This window comes from Fulmarus glacialis, unplaced genomic scaffold (genome assembly GCF_000690835.1).
Source record: "Fulmarus glacialis isolate BGI_N327 unplaced genomic scaffold, ASM69083v1 scaffold4606, whole genome shotgun sequence".
In the NCBI taxonomy this organism is placed as follows: domain Eukaryota; kingdom Metazoa; phylum Chordata; class Aves; order Procellariiformes; family Procellariidae; genus Fulmarus; species Fulmarus glacialis.
The window spans coordinates 1-15,190 of NW_009218581.1; the positions used below are offsets into that span (position 1 = coordinate 1).

The following is a 15,190-nucleotide window of genomic DNA, read 5'->3' on the forward strand; positions in this document are numbered from 1 at the left end:
AACCTAAATGATTCTGTGATTCTATCTTTGTGTAAATAAAAATATAATAAAGTAGACAGCTGGGGAAATAATTACTTTTAGAGAAAGCCTGGAGTGCTTGTTTAGAACCTGAGTGTAGCTTCACGCTTCTGTAAAACCTGTTAAATAGGGAAATGACCTTCTAAAGCACAATTTCAGGCATCTTAATTCTATAAGTATATAGCAAGGCTCTCACTTCCATTTAGGTATCTAAATCTCAGAGAATACCACGTCTGTTTTCATTGTTCCTTTCTCTTAAAACTTGCGATAAAATATAATCCTTTGAAATATACCCTTGTGATTGAGTCTTGCAGAGTATGTTGCTAGCAGAAATATGTTTTTTCTAGGAGTGATCAAAATAGTAGAAGGAATATTCCAGTACATTTTTAGAATATTTTGAGGAGCCTGATCCTGTAAACTGTTGTAGTCTTCCATCACTTCAGGCTTTTTTTACCTTCTCAGATGCCTAGTTCTTCAGCAAGCAGCAAGTCAGAGAGGGGATGCAGGTGGGGGCCACCCTTAAGCATTTACTTCTGGTTAGTTACTGGAGAGGAAACGAGGGCCCACTGTAATCGTGGGTGTAGCCAACTAATACACACAGCGAATTGTCTTCTTTCATCCTGCCCCCTTCACCATCACACTCCCTAAAAAAAGAAAAAAAGGAGAAAAAAAAAAAAGGTTGGCCTTGATGCTGAGAATTTCCCAGCAAAACGCTGTGGACTGACATAGCTGAGTTGATTGCTTTTGTGTAGCTAAAAACAGATGGATATTGGATGCACGCATATAAACTATTTTTGAAGTGGCTTTCCATGTGACTAATTGACTTTCCTTTGTTTGTTTAGGTTGCTTTTGTTGTCCTGTTGTAACTTTATGAGCTTGCCAATATCTGAGAGTGATCATTCATGTGAAAGGAAGAGGAAAAATCATTGCACTTTTTTAAAGCATGCTGTGTTTGTAGCTTAGGTGAGAGAAAGACAGAGAGCAGCTTTCTTTAATGTTGAAAGGCATATGGTGTCTGATGCTCTTGATCAAAATCTGCATGTCTTATATTCAGCATGCCTAGTTTAAATGTCTGTAGCTAGCCAAGACTAGAAGCCCGTTAACCTGGAGATCAGAAACAGATAGCAGACTTATAAATCCACCTCAGTCTTGTAGTTGAAAGATGGTGATATACCTATAGCATTTATTTCATGCTCATAAAAAGGTGAAATACTTGGTAAGAAAAATAAAAACAGAAGAAATCTATTTTTCGGAAAGGAGTTACTGAAAACAACGTAGAAAATTTGGGACATACTGAAATTAGAATGGCAGGGGAAAACCACACAGTGGAGATGGTGAAATTTCTAAGCCAGTTCTTTGAAATCAAGAAATTAATATGAGAACCCAGTGGTTTTGTGCCCCTTTTTCAGTCTTTCACCCATGTAAATTGAAATAGGTCATCCCTTATTGAGACTTCTCTGCAAGTTAGCTGTTACCACATCCATTTGTATAACCTACCTGGGCTTGAAAGCTTCATTATGAAATCTCCCTTGTGTTTCTGGAGGCCAAATATTTTGGGGATAAAGGAACAGGAGGTTCATTCTTGTTTGTGTAGAGACTTAACTTTCTCCTAGTAGAATCAGGTTTGTGGCATACAAGATTTTTATCAATAAATTTTTTAGCAACTTCTTAATACCCTATTGAGAAAGATCGTACTGTCTTCCTTTTCGCTTTGAGTTCACTTTCAAAATTGTAGTAGGCAACCTATTATAAAATGAACTATTACAGACTTGGTCTCTGAAATCAGGTGAAGGAAAGAAGTTGCTAACTTCACACAAAAGGCTCTTCCAGCATATGCAATGCCATGAAAAAGATGCTAAACCACTTGTGTATGAAGGTGACAAAAAGTCACTGCATGTTTGAATATTTAAAGATCAATTACTCATTAGTAGTGAATTTCAAGTAGATCAGATTAACAAACCTTAGACCTTGCCACAGCTGGGCACTGAGTTAGGAAGCCTTTCAAAAGCAACAGTAGCAGTAGCTGAGCGTACATTTTTTGGCCTATTGCCTGTGTATCATTCAGAATTAAGAGTGATCCCCGAAAATTCTTGACACATTAAGCCACCAAGTGCATTTGATAGTCAACTGCAGTGTTCTCTCCTATCGTCCAAGACTGATTAAATCCTGAGGATTTTAGGCAGCTATATGAATTTAAAGCACTATGACGGATAACGATGTTTAGCCCAATAGTTTGGGGGTGCTTTGTGAGCGTAGGGGTGCTTGTGTTGCCATCCCAGTACACACCGGTACCACGGGTCTTTTGTGGAGGCCTTACAGATAGCTGTACAGCCGGCGGCATTGGTAGTGCAGAGCATGGCATGGCATGAGCTTGCCATGCTGAACAGCTGCGCGCATTGGCTGAGATGGCAGCCTCATCAGCAAAGCCATGTGGCTTTCACCTCTCCACCAGTGCTGCTGTCACACAGAAGACCAAAACTGGGTCCTCTTCTTCTCTGGGTGTTAGATCCTGAAAGGCAATGTCCTGGCCACTGTCTGCCAGAAGGAGATAAAACTTCGAAGACAAAAACTATCAACAGTCAGCTGAACATGAGTTGCCTGTCAACTGTCTCTGTCCTGTCCTTTGTGAAAACAGACAGCTCTGTGCGCAACTCCTGTAGAAGTGGCTTTTCCGTTCACAGCACTACTTTAACAACAGACCAAAAAACTCAGCAGTCAGTGCGGACAATTCCAGGTCAGTTAACACTTGGTAGTTCCCTGTGAACAACATGAAAGTTAGTCCACAGTGAGCCTCTGAGTAAGGTGTCTCCTGGGTGGGAGAATCCCAAGGAACTCTATCGTTTCCACATCCATATGAACAGAGTGCATTTTGAGCTAATTTGAGCTTCTTTCAAAATAAAAATTGATTTGTTGATGGCAGCGTGGAGCAAGCATGTTTGGAGTGTTATTCGGCTGTCAAAATACAGTATTGCTGATGGGGATTCTTTTTCCATTCCTGTGCAAAAGGAGGAGCTCCAGTCTGGCATCTTGCTAGTTTTCTCACTGCATTGCTAATGTTGACTTTTTTTGGGTTTTTTTAGCATTTCTGATTTCTTACTTGTTGGGATATTCCAGAGTCCCTGATTCTTTCTTTTTTATTTAAAAGGGAGGGAGGGAGGGACGGAGATGGAGAAACAGGTAATTTCTTGTCCTTATAGTGTTTCTGAATAAAATGTTCTCTCTTGTTATCTTGAAATCATTTTGTTGCTGACACATCATTACAATTTTCTTCACTTAGCGATGATAAGGTAGTAGAAGAACAACCAGAGGAAGATGAGGAGCTAACGGTTGTGGAAGATGAAGATGCTGATGACGATGATGATGATGGTGATGAAATTGAAGAAGAGACAGAGGAAGAGTATGAGGAGGCAACTGAAAGAACTACCAGTATTGCAACCACTACCACCACAACTACAGAGTCTGTGGAAGAGGTTGTCAGAGGTAAATTCATGGGCATTTAGTTTGGGGCTGGAAAACTGATCCTGCTGCTTTGCATGTTTGCCCTTTACGACAAAAAATGTTCCAAACAGCAAAATGTCCTAAGTTGCAGCATTGTTATGCTTTGGCTTCTGTAATTTGCATGTTGAATCCCCTCCCTTTTCCCATTCCCATTACAAATATTCTTTGGAGGTGTCTGTCTGAAGTGTGGTCGTTGTGTATGATGTAGATGGAAGCAGAAAGGTTGGTTTTATTTTAAAGTAACATTAAATAAAATTTGACTGCCATATGTAGCAAATAACACAGGAAAAGTAAGTGTGTGGGTTATCATGTGCATGTGTTGCAGAAGGGTAGGGAGTGTCAATTCAAAGCAGGAGGTAGCACTACCTGGTTTGGTCTCTTATATTAACAGCAGTGATTAGTCATTTTGTGTGATTTCTGTTAGATACCTGTTTCCAGTATTTCTCCATGAACTAGTAATTCAGTAAAATTAGGTGAATTTAGAAATAACTATGCAGAAAAGTGAACCTAACTAATGAGTTGTATTGGGAGGGAATAGGAAAGCATTGCCCAAAAAAGAAAACGTGGAGTGAGAAAGAACTCTTCATTTCTAAAATTTGTTTTTCATGATATTTTGTAGTTATTAACATAACTGCATTTTAAACTTTGAATTTTACCGTAGTCCCTGGACAACATAGCAACATAATGTTTTTAAATGCCACGTTTCTCCTACGATACATATTTGCATGAATTATCCTTATATTTCTATTTTAATAAGTACAATTCCATATGGTGTAAATCTCGGTAAGATAGTTGCCGATTTTTCTACAGTGCTTACATATTTACCAATAAGGAGTCGAGATGATGGCAGAAAATGAGATTAAAAGCTACAGTTGAAAAGAAAGGAGTTGGGACATGCAGGAGGCAGAGGAGAAATGGCAGCGATTGGGCCGGTTGTGAAATGAGGCAGAAAACATCTGGCCTGGCTCCTTTCCTCTCCCCTTGCTTTCCTACCCCCTGCCTCTGGGAATGCTTGGGACTGAAGTGCCAGCGGAGTACCCCGTTTTGCATGGGGCAGTGTCCTTTTCTCTTGAACCACAGTGCCAATGTTTGGCAGAGCAGGTAGGGAGCAGAGGACTGCCAGCTACGATTCATCACACACGCCGGGGACAGGAGGGTGCCCAGGGATGCTTTGGAAAGAAATAGAGTTACTTCATTTAGGTTTTTCTGTTTGGTCTACGTGCAGATAAGCTTGCTAATCAAAAGTGCTAATGCTTTGCCAAAATCACTTGCTTGCAAATGTTTCTTTCTCAGGCTGGCAACCCAGTCTTGTGTGTTTCTGTCTTATATAACTGCGCTGAGTGTTTTGCTCAGTTATTGGAGAGCCATTTCAGTGGGGAGGGGGAGAGATTATGTTTAAATCTTTAAACCAATTAAAAGTCTTTCCATATGTGAGCTTTCACCACCTGGGGATAAAACGCCCTGTTCTCGCTGGTAAATGAATATTGAGAGAGGAAAAAAAAGAACACTTGACTTTAATGGGATTTTGGATGAGTGGAAATGAGGACAAATTAGGTAGAGCGTGTTTCTTTACTGAGGTTGACATTTCAAAGAGGTTAAGATGTTCAGCCTTCAGGAAAATAGCGTGTGATAATACGAATGTAAAATACAAAAGAGATGAGGCAAACTATTGAAGCCACCTTTTAAAAATCCTTTAGAAATGTATACACTTGCTAGCTGACAATGAAACACTATTGCCCTGTTTTTCCCAAGTCTAAAATTTCCCACCTTGGGTGACTATGAGTAAAATATGTGTTGTTGCAAATGAGGTGAGGGTAATCCGTTACCAATACAAGTTTTCAGTGCAGTTCTGCCACAGCCCTTTGGCCTTTCTGACCTCCAGCCCTCCTGGAGCACAGAGGGTGCAGAGACTGTCCCTGAGTGTGTGTGTAACTGGTGTCTGACAGAGCTGCACCATGCAAAGTGCTTGCTCATTTCTAAATGTAGAAGCGCGCAAATAACTTAGAGCCTTGGCCCTTGCTTCTACTTCCCTTGCTGCACTTAAGCGAAAGCTGCCTTCAGGGCCCCCACCCTCCTGATAGGGCCAGCAGATCTGACATAGGAGCTTCTGTGGTGAGCATCTGCTGTTGTCTAGCTGTTGCAAACAGAAAAGAAAAGTTTGTCAAAGTCAGTGCAAATGAAAAAGGCAGAGGTGCCTTCTAGGCAATGTACATATTAAGAAGGTCCATGCTATGGAGACAACTTGAAAGCCTTTCCAGATGGGGTTAAGTGTCGGAGCTGTGTTCTTATGGACATGAATTCTGCTCAGACTTCTTTTCCCAAGCGTTACTAAGCACAGTTCATAAAATGTATGCTGGGATGCTCTTCACAGACACTTTACAGCCAGTTTTATGTATGCTTTATGAAGCTGTAACTAATATTATGTCATTAGCATTAAAGAGCATAGAGAGTGGGTTTGTCCAATTTGAGAGGAGTTGCCTTTCGTATGTGAAATCAACAAAGAGCAACTGTTCTAAAACCATAAATTAGGATCTAATTGTGGGCTGGTGCTGAGCCCTTTCTCCCCCAAATCAATGGAATGATTGCCGTCAACCATAAATAATTGAAAAGCATAAATGTAATGTTATACTTTAAAGACACTTGAGCTATTGTAGAATCAATTTGTCAGGCAATTTTATTTCTATGCATATTTTAATGAACTGTGATCAAAATAGCAATAGCAGAACTACTTGCAAACTTATTTCCAGTGAAAAGGAAGTTAGTCTTGCCTAGAGAATGGGAGAGGTCATTGGCAGGAGGACAGTCTTTTCATTCAGTTTCTGCAGCAACCGTATTTTTGTAAGCTATAGTGTTTATTCAAAAATGTGAATCAGTTTTTCCTAGCACGGTACTTGCCAGTATTCACTTTCCTGCCTTTTGTGAAGGACCATCTCTACTCTCAGTTCATATGGAGTAGGGCAGCAAACCCAGTTTAAACTTTCAGGTATGCTTTTGCTGGAGTTCAGATGTTAAATCCAGCCGATTGTGGGTCTGAGGTTGCAGGGATCCAAAGAATGAAATTAATGTCTGGTCGACGTTTTTCACCTTTGGTCACTGGGAGGTGTTATCACTGAATTTGTGCTGAAGAAAGTGTGGCTCATTTTTGAAGCCCTGCAGGAAAACTGTGGCTCTTGATTTTTGTCTCTATATAGAGCAAGGGAGGTGACTCTCTACTGGCCAGGATTTAAGCAAGGGAGCGGTTTGATTTCTGCTGTCATCATTGCAGCATCTCGGGTGTTGCAGAGCTGCTCCCGAGGCATCCAGGCCCCAGATGATTCTTCCAACATGTGACCAAAGCAAGCAGGAGCGCTGCTCCCCCGACATGTGCAATCATTTGTGATTTCATTTCTGCTTTCCTTCAGCACAGTAGGTGACAAGAAAAATCAGTCTCTCTTAGTGTACAGCAAAGAATATGCAATTTCAGCTTAGTGCTTTCCGTCAACATAGCAGTCAATCAGGTCTCATTTAAAGGAGAGTAGCAGGGTCAGTGCAGCAGCCTGGCAGAAAACACTTGGCAGCTTCTTCGCATACCTGTCAGCAGATGCGGGGGACTCAGCAGCATAAGCTTGACCTGCCTCGCCTAGCGTATAATGTTGCACTTTAGCAAGTGGTTTTGCTTTCTCTAATTCAGCTGGATTTCTTTATAAACAGTTAGGAAAGAATTTAAGCAGTGCTGCTTGGTGTGACATTTTAACTGTGTTTACAATCTGGAGTTGCAAGCGAGAGACCATATGCTGGTTTCCTAGCAGGAGAAAAGTAGCCTGATGTTTGTATGGTAGCTCTTAGCTTTATTGATCTAGCATGGGGTTTTTTTGCTGAAGATTTTTATGTCTAAAAGACTTTAAATCCATTTGGTGACAGCTATCATCTATTCTAAGGCAAGGGAGGTTAACCCGGATTTCTAGACCTATCAGCTGTAAATTTTGGGATAGTATTAGTAGCGTATGCTAGATTAACTGGGCTTTTTTTACCCTCCATAGCTTTGCCCCACTTTCCCCTTTGAAAGGTTATCTTTCTTTTCAAGTAGTAGTTCCTTGTTCTTCTGCATTTGCTTCAAGACAATACAGTATGCTTTAGTTGGAAAGCAATAATGTGTGATTGTATTCCATATTAAGAAGACACTGATAGGTTGCTGTACGAATAGCATACATTATGATAACTCTACTTTTTTTTTTTGTTAGGAGATCTTCATTAAGAATGATAATCTAACCTATGAACAAGAGCTGAAAAATTAACCTAATGGATTTGCATTAAAATAACTGATAGCTTTTAATTAGACATTATAATTTAAAGCACAGCTATTCCACCATAATAAAATACTTCAAAATATGTTGCAATTGGAAGAAATCTTTTTTATGATCTAGTAATCTTGTTGACGGAAAAACAATGTATTATTACTCTTTTGGGTCAAGGGCAAAAGTACTGAAATACTAAACACAGTAATAGTGTTGCTTTACGTAAGGTTGGAGGGTGGTTTCATTTGAAATATATCCTGCCAGAAGAAATCCCTCAAGAATCTGTTTCGTTAGAGAAAATGTAATTTTACTATATTGAAGTAATAATTAATTGAATATTTTGTTTTGCTCTGTAAAAAGACTGGAATGCACTTTTGGGCTAATCCTCATACTCACGGTCTTGCCATGTTAACATAATCATAATGTTATGTGGAAATGATACCTTTTCTAAAATACACATAAATTCATGAAATTTTATTGACCTACATTTAAAATCAAACTGGGCTTTTGTTTGGGTTCTGGCCATCAGAAGTAACTATATGGCACCGTGGTTCAAAATGTAGTTGTGTTGTTCACAAGTAAATTAAAAATGTATTTTCACATATTTGTTCCACTTCAGAATTGTAAGGTTTTGTATTGTAGCCAAATATACAATTAAATTTTTTTCATATTCCAAATATATCCCCCTCCAGTAGCTTAAGAAAAAACATTAGAGAGAGAAATTCAATCTTAATTGCACAGGATGGAAATTACAATTTTAGGGTATTTAGCAGTTTTAGAAGAGCTGTTCTTCAGTATTTCGTTTAGAAGTCATCGTTTTGCTTTTTTCTTTTAACGTTTTCTGTAGAAAGTATGTTAGCAATTGTGTAGCTTGTGCACCGACTTTATTCCTAGAGTATGTGACAGCATCACAGCTGTCTTCTCCTAATTCCAAAAACCTCTTCTGAAATTAGCTTTTGTCTTTGAATACTCAAACTAAAATTTGGCTGCCTCTTCTAACCATATATTCAGAGTGAGGAAGTTTTGTTTCGGTGAAATTATCTTTAAATATTCCCTTCTGATTAATTCATTGAGCAAAACAGTATTGTGCCTTTTTGGAACATGAACAGTACAGCTAAAGAAAAACAGAGTGCATTTATGCTTGTCTAATTTTTTCTCAGCTAGTTAAAAAACGGAGACCAATATAGATACATATAGCCTCAAACTACAGCTCTCGGTTCCTGAAGACACAGAAGCCAAAATTATGCCAGTTGTAATATTATATATACTAGCACATGATAAAGTGGAGCGTATGCCTCATGATATATATTTAAGAGGTTTATTCCTTTGGTCTCTCTTGCATTAATCGATTACTCTGTTCTTTAGTGAAATATAAATGGTAAAATGCAAGACTGTGATCCCATATACTTAAGCAGCTGAGTGTTTTAGGTCCTTGTTTAAGACTTGTTCGGGTCCCGCGTGATTATGATACACAGTTTGAACTGACAGCAACATAGACAAAACAAACACATACCAGTGCTAGTGAGTTGGTTCATACCACCAGTATGGTTTATTTGTATGTACTTGACAATATCAGCTTCAAACTCGAAGGGCTGGAAGTATAGAAAGAGTCATCAATACAATATATTTTCCGTTACCATGGCTAAATTAAAGAACTTGTAATATTTATAAGCCAGCATGATGGTATATTTCTACTGTAGCATTAAGGTAAAGAGGTTTTTCAGAGGGGTAAACTAAACATAGGACCCAACTTCCAAGTCAGGTCAGAGTTGGTAGTCTAACTCCTCCTGTTTGTCCTTTTTTTCTTAAATCTCTTCAAATTTAATTTCTGGTTTAAGGTTTGGGACTGACTGTGCCTGCATTTAAATGAGCTTAGTTCTCATGATCATGTAGATAAATTCAAATCCTGAAGAGAAAGTACTGAGTAACCTTGATGTTTACAGAAATAGAAGTATGTAAATGTAGCTTTAATTTTTCCCCCTGCCCCATTAGAAGTTTAAATTTTATTTCAGATTCCTCAGTTGAAAATGTTGGTGTTCACAGAGTAACTGCTAGTCCCATGTGGGAAAAAAGCACGGAGCTGAGATTTTGAAATAAAGCAATTATACTTTCACTTTGATTTTAAATCGGTTTTCTTCAAGGAACAGAAAAAAACAATTTATATGGTAATGAAAAATTTGAAAATGCCATTCAGAACCATATTTTATATTTTCCTCTGTAAAAACTGATCATCAAAAGTATCTAAAATGTTTGCACATAAATTCTAATTAGCTCTACTTACAGCATTTTGGTAAATGAGTGTTTATGGAAGTACATCGTGTAAAACCACTATAAATCATGTCCACATACTTGAAGACTGTGTATTTCCTAGGGTGCTGAAGTCTGTGTTTTTCAAAGAAAAAAATAACACAGTCAGTGCTGATGTTTAGTGTAACTGATTAGTTTTCAGTATATCACTTTAGCTATTAATTTAAAAGCAAATCAAAAAGCTTTGCCATAGCACTGTCCTTCAGAGAATTATCTACTTGCTTGGTTAGAAACAACTCTTTTTGCATTGAGAGGCTGGAATAAGTACAAGAAGCTTGGAATGAGGAAAGCTGAATTACTTTCCTGATTATCTCAGAAATAATTTGCCATATCTAAGGTCTCAGAGAAGGAAGGTATTGGCAACTGTAATCTTTGGTTTAGGGCACAGAGAAGATGAGAGAAATTTTACTGTTGAAGAAGGATGGTTTGAAAACTCTAAGTGTAAAGTAAACTGTAAGAGTTTAGACCGCTTATGAACTTGGGTTGTGGCAAAGGTTTGTCCTCTTTAATGTTACCCAGTTTCATGGAGCCAAAGGCAAAAATGCATCTTTGGAGAGCGGAGAGTGAGCAAGTTCCTTAAAAAAAGCAAAGCTCACCGTTTATGCTGTACTGGATACAAATTATTTGTGGTATCAAGTAAAATTGAATTACACAACGGCAAAAAGTAACTCATCTTTTAATCAGTTTTCGGCAACAACTCTAACACATGAAGCAAAGACAGCTTTTAATTTTTTGATGAATCATTTAGCAGTGTATGCTGCCTGCCTGCTGCTAATATCTGTGAAAATACCGTAGCTCATGCATCATAGGTATTAATTGCTACACTTGGTAGCAGTGGAAGAGGAAATGGTATTTGGATTAATAGCTCAAGAAAACCTGTTGAATTTCCCATCTCTGCACTTCATTTCCCCATCTTCTCGGATGAGGTGGTACAGCTGAGGATCAAATGAGGTGGCTTTTTTCTGTAAGGACAAGTGATGAGGATATGGAGAGGCATGGGAGGAGCAACTGGCCCACCAGCAGGAGCGATGGGACCATTTCCCAGGCATTGAAGCTGGTTTAAAAATGTACCTTTGCCCCGAAGCAGGGGTGAAGGAACCCTACTCTGAGCCCTCCACAGAGAACAGGCGGTGGTGGACGGTGGTGGTGACACTGCGAAAGGGATGACAGCAGCGAGAATTTTCCTAGACTGGACCGGCAACACACTTCCCGCAGAGAACAATCATGAAATAGTAACCCAGCGCATTTTTCCGCTCTGTTTAATCTTCATTTAGGTCATAAACTGTTTGCACAATAGACCATTTCTCTCTGCGATGAAATAATTACCATTTAGGTCTCACCAATAGCAGTAGGGTTGGCTGTGCAGGCTGGAAGGAAGGATGTCCCTCCGCTGCCCTGCACTGTCACGGCCAGCCTCATGGGAGATGACAGGTCAGGCAGGAGGCAAGTCCCTGGCCACAACACTGGGCTGTAGTGCTTCAGGCTTGCTCTTTTTAATATGTTACCCTGTGGTTTCCTGAACGCTTGTTCAAGTGCATCTTCATGTGTATAAATGACTTCAGTTTCCAAAGAACCGATTCCTTGTTATCACTGGTATCAGTTATTTGATGGGCGATTACCTTTGCTTTTGCACATGCAAAACAAATCTCTGCTGCTATTTCTGTGAGCGAGGTACCTATAGGAAATTTCAGATTAAATCTGTGAACAGTTCCCATCCTGATAACACTTAACAGTGCAAAATGAAATAAATCAGACTTTATAGCAGAACTAGTATTTTGATGGAAGCCTAGAAGGCGCTTAATGTGTGGGTAGAGGTCAGCCCTAGTCAACATTAACTAAGAAAGATTGAGTTGTTGAGACCTTTGTGTTTTTTGAAATGACATTTCCCGTCAGCAAAAATTCTCGTGATTATACCTGTCTCTTTAATGTCAAGAGTCACTATTCATTTTTAATTGACATGTGGCAGCTCTTCCAAGGCTGTGCAAAGTTAGCTTTGTGTGAAGATTTGACTGTATAATTCGATGGCAGGGCTGGACTTGATTTTAAAATAAATCAGGAGAAACACTTGTATACTAAATGTGCTCTATAATTAATCATATGGTAGTATACAATTAATTGTAATTATTGTGTTGTACAATTAAATATACTTATTTTGTTTTTTCTTAAAGTAAAAAAAAAATAGTATTCCTTTACCGCCTGCTATTCCTTTACCCCTAATTGCCCGGTACAGAATTGCGATATTTGTAGCACATCCTTGATGGTTGCATATACTTGGATCTGTTTCTCTTAGACCAAATGTATGCTCCCTAAAATTTATTCTTGGCATTATTTATAGATACGATATGTGAATATGTTAAACACATGTAAAATTATATCTATATTATATATTTAAGGAAATGTAGGTATACACTGACTGACAATGACAATTGGACATAAAATCTATTTATAAATAGCAGTGCTCCTGAAGAGAGTGAAGTGATGGATCAGGACAGACTTTGAAAAGCGGGATTGTTTGTAGCCAACATCTGAGAGGTGACGAGTGTGCGGGGGATTTTCAGTGCTAATGCACTGATATTTCTTCATACCTTTCAACCCTTAGGGATCTGCCTTCCACCAAATTCAAATATATGCAGAGAATTTAGAAGCCTCTAGTTGAACGTACCAGTTTGTCTGCCAATGCATTGTGTGGGATGAAAGCAAATGAGGGGCGTATTGGTGTTTAACGTTATGTAGATCTGAAACAACTTATGCAGCATGTTGAAAGATAAAGCTGTTTTTGTCTGTTTGGAACATTATTGGTAAAGGGCTATACGTTTACATGTGTAATTGACTGAATTCCAAATCACCAGCAGAATTTGCTTTGTCTTCCTTTAATTAGTGTGGTTTGGTTCTTCCCTCAGGTTTTCATGTGTTGCAGGATATAGGCAGAGACTGTGGCAGCTCACAATGAACACAAACACAAACCATTTTTGTTTTTTTCCTGTATATATTCACTGGGGATGAGATTTCCTCCCATGGATGGGCTAAAGCAATGGCAGTAATTTTATATATGTGAGCCCTCGAACTATGAATTAAAAACCTTGTGCCGGGCGGCTTGCAAGAGGGGGTTTCTTTGGCAGTGATTGTATATAAATAGGAGTCTGAAGAGAATTTGTTTTCCTCTGTAACTCATAAATATTTTGGTTTTGTTTCTTCTTTTGTGTAAGCTAGGAAACCTTCTCAATTTGGGCAGGGAGCGGGTATATAGCTAAAAAATCAACAAGAAAAAATGTGGTTCCTTCTGCTTTCAGATGTTCCCCTTCCAGACAGGTACCGAGTGGGCTGCTTGGGCAGGAATCTGCCTGGGGCCATCGGCAGACCCCGTGGACAGCCAGTGGTTGTACCCCTCTGGCCTGGAAGCAGATGAAACTTCACACTTGTACCATTGCCACCATGCTGGAGCTTGTTTAAGGGCAAAACCCCTCAGTGTGTGCAGATAAAGTAGCTAAAAACATAAAAGTATAGGCAGCGTGAGGAGACTTATGGCACAAATCTGAGTCAGCTGAAAATTTATCTTCATTGGCTCCGGGGTGGTTTTCTGGGGAAGGGTGTCTCATTCCCTGAAACACCTCCTTGGTGCATCTCCTTCCTTGCTCGCCTGTGCGGACATTGAGAGGCACCTAATTAAGAAACCGAGACAATACCATTTTCACGCTAAATGTGGTTCCTCCGGGTCTCCTGTGACTAGAGGTGTGCTCTGAGCAAGCCGAGACTGGTCCCTGCCGCGCGATGATCTCCCGCTGGTACTTTGACGTGGCCGAAGGAAAGTGCGCGCCCTTCTTTTACGGCGGCTGCGGCGGGAACCGGAACAACTTTGACTCGGAGGAGTACTGCATGGCGGTCTGTGGCAGCGTCAGTAAGTGCCCCTCCACGCCTCCCCCGCTCCCGCCGCTCGGGAGCGGGCCTGGGCTCACACTAACCCCCGGCCGCGGTCTGTCCAAAGCCTCTGCTCACCGCTAGATCCTCATTAGCCTCTCGCTAACCCGGCATGGTAGTGGGCGACTTCTTGGTGCTGTAGACGGGTCTCTGCAAGTAGGTAGCTAAAAGCCTAACACTTCCTTAGACGAGGCCTTTGCACTCACCTTCTCTTAATTTTCTGTCAGAACGTACTGACATTTTGTGTGTCTCTGTGTGTGCATGTACAATGCATGTGAAGGAAAAAACACAAACTTCAGGGAAGCCTCAGGTAAGTTTAAAAATAGCTCGTAGTTTTTACAGTGTATTTTCAAGCATTATTTCTGACCTTTTTTAATCAAAGCAATATAAGCTCATTAAAATAACAGAATGTTTATTTCCAGATTTTTTTTTCTTTTTGTTTGTTTGTTTTTAGTTTGATTGAGTACTTTGTGTGTGTTTGCAACGAAAAGGGGAGAAATGACTTTTGATTTTTTTAGGTTTCCCTGAGGGCTGCAATGCACGTGGATGTGAATCACCTCCCACTTTCTTTGTTTAACACACCATATATTTTAATGATCATTTTCCCTAAATTGGTTTGAGAAGGGTCGCTTTCTCCATCACAGGGTATTGAAGCTTATGAATCAGACACTGGATTTATCAGCCGGGTTTTGCTCTGGGAGCCTCTGGTACACTCCACTCCCATCTGCCTTGCCAGCACATACTCTTGGGAGAGTATTGGCTGCCATTTACATCTGACACTTTAAAGAGTGAGTACGTATCTCACTGCCCTGCCTGCTCACAGGGCATGGAGGAGCAGAACAGAAGCAGCATGTTAGGGCTCCTTTTAGTAACATATTTTCCAAACTGCACCTAGGAATGTTTGCAGTAAGTAGAAGGCTTAAAAGTGCACACAAACACATGCAGAGCCCTAGCAAGGTGTGCTACGTGTGTTGTGGGGCAGAGGAGCTGACCTGTATTTTATTGGAGCAAGAGCAAGAGCAGTTGTGGAGGCAGGATTGCTGCTCTGGTGCTCCAGCTGCATTTCACCTCAGTGTCTTTTAGAGCTGTTCATGGCAAAGCTCCATGGAGGGACATGGAGAAAGTCTACCACGAGGCGAGTGAGGAGGATACCTCATGGACAGTGATCAGCTTCTGCA

General features: G+C 40.0%; 1 protein-coding gene across 1 annotated transcript; it reads left to right on the plus strand.

Annotated features, from left to right (window-relative positions):
• Positions 1 to 3,295: 3,295 nt before the first annotated feature.
• LOC104078428 (amyloid beta A4 protein-like) lies at positions 3,296 to 13,992 on the plus strand (the record flags this gene model as incomplete). Its single annotated transcript, XM_009580068.1, has 2 exons — positions 3,296 to 3,498; positions 13,825 to 13,992. Coding segments are annotated over 2 exons (371 nt in total), but the record flags the coding sequence as incomplete, so codon positions are not given.
• Positions 13,993 to 15,190: the final 1,198 nt, after the last annotated feature.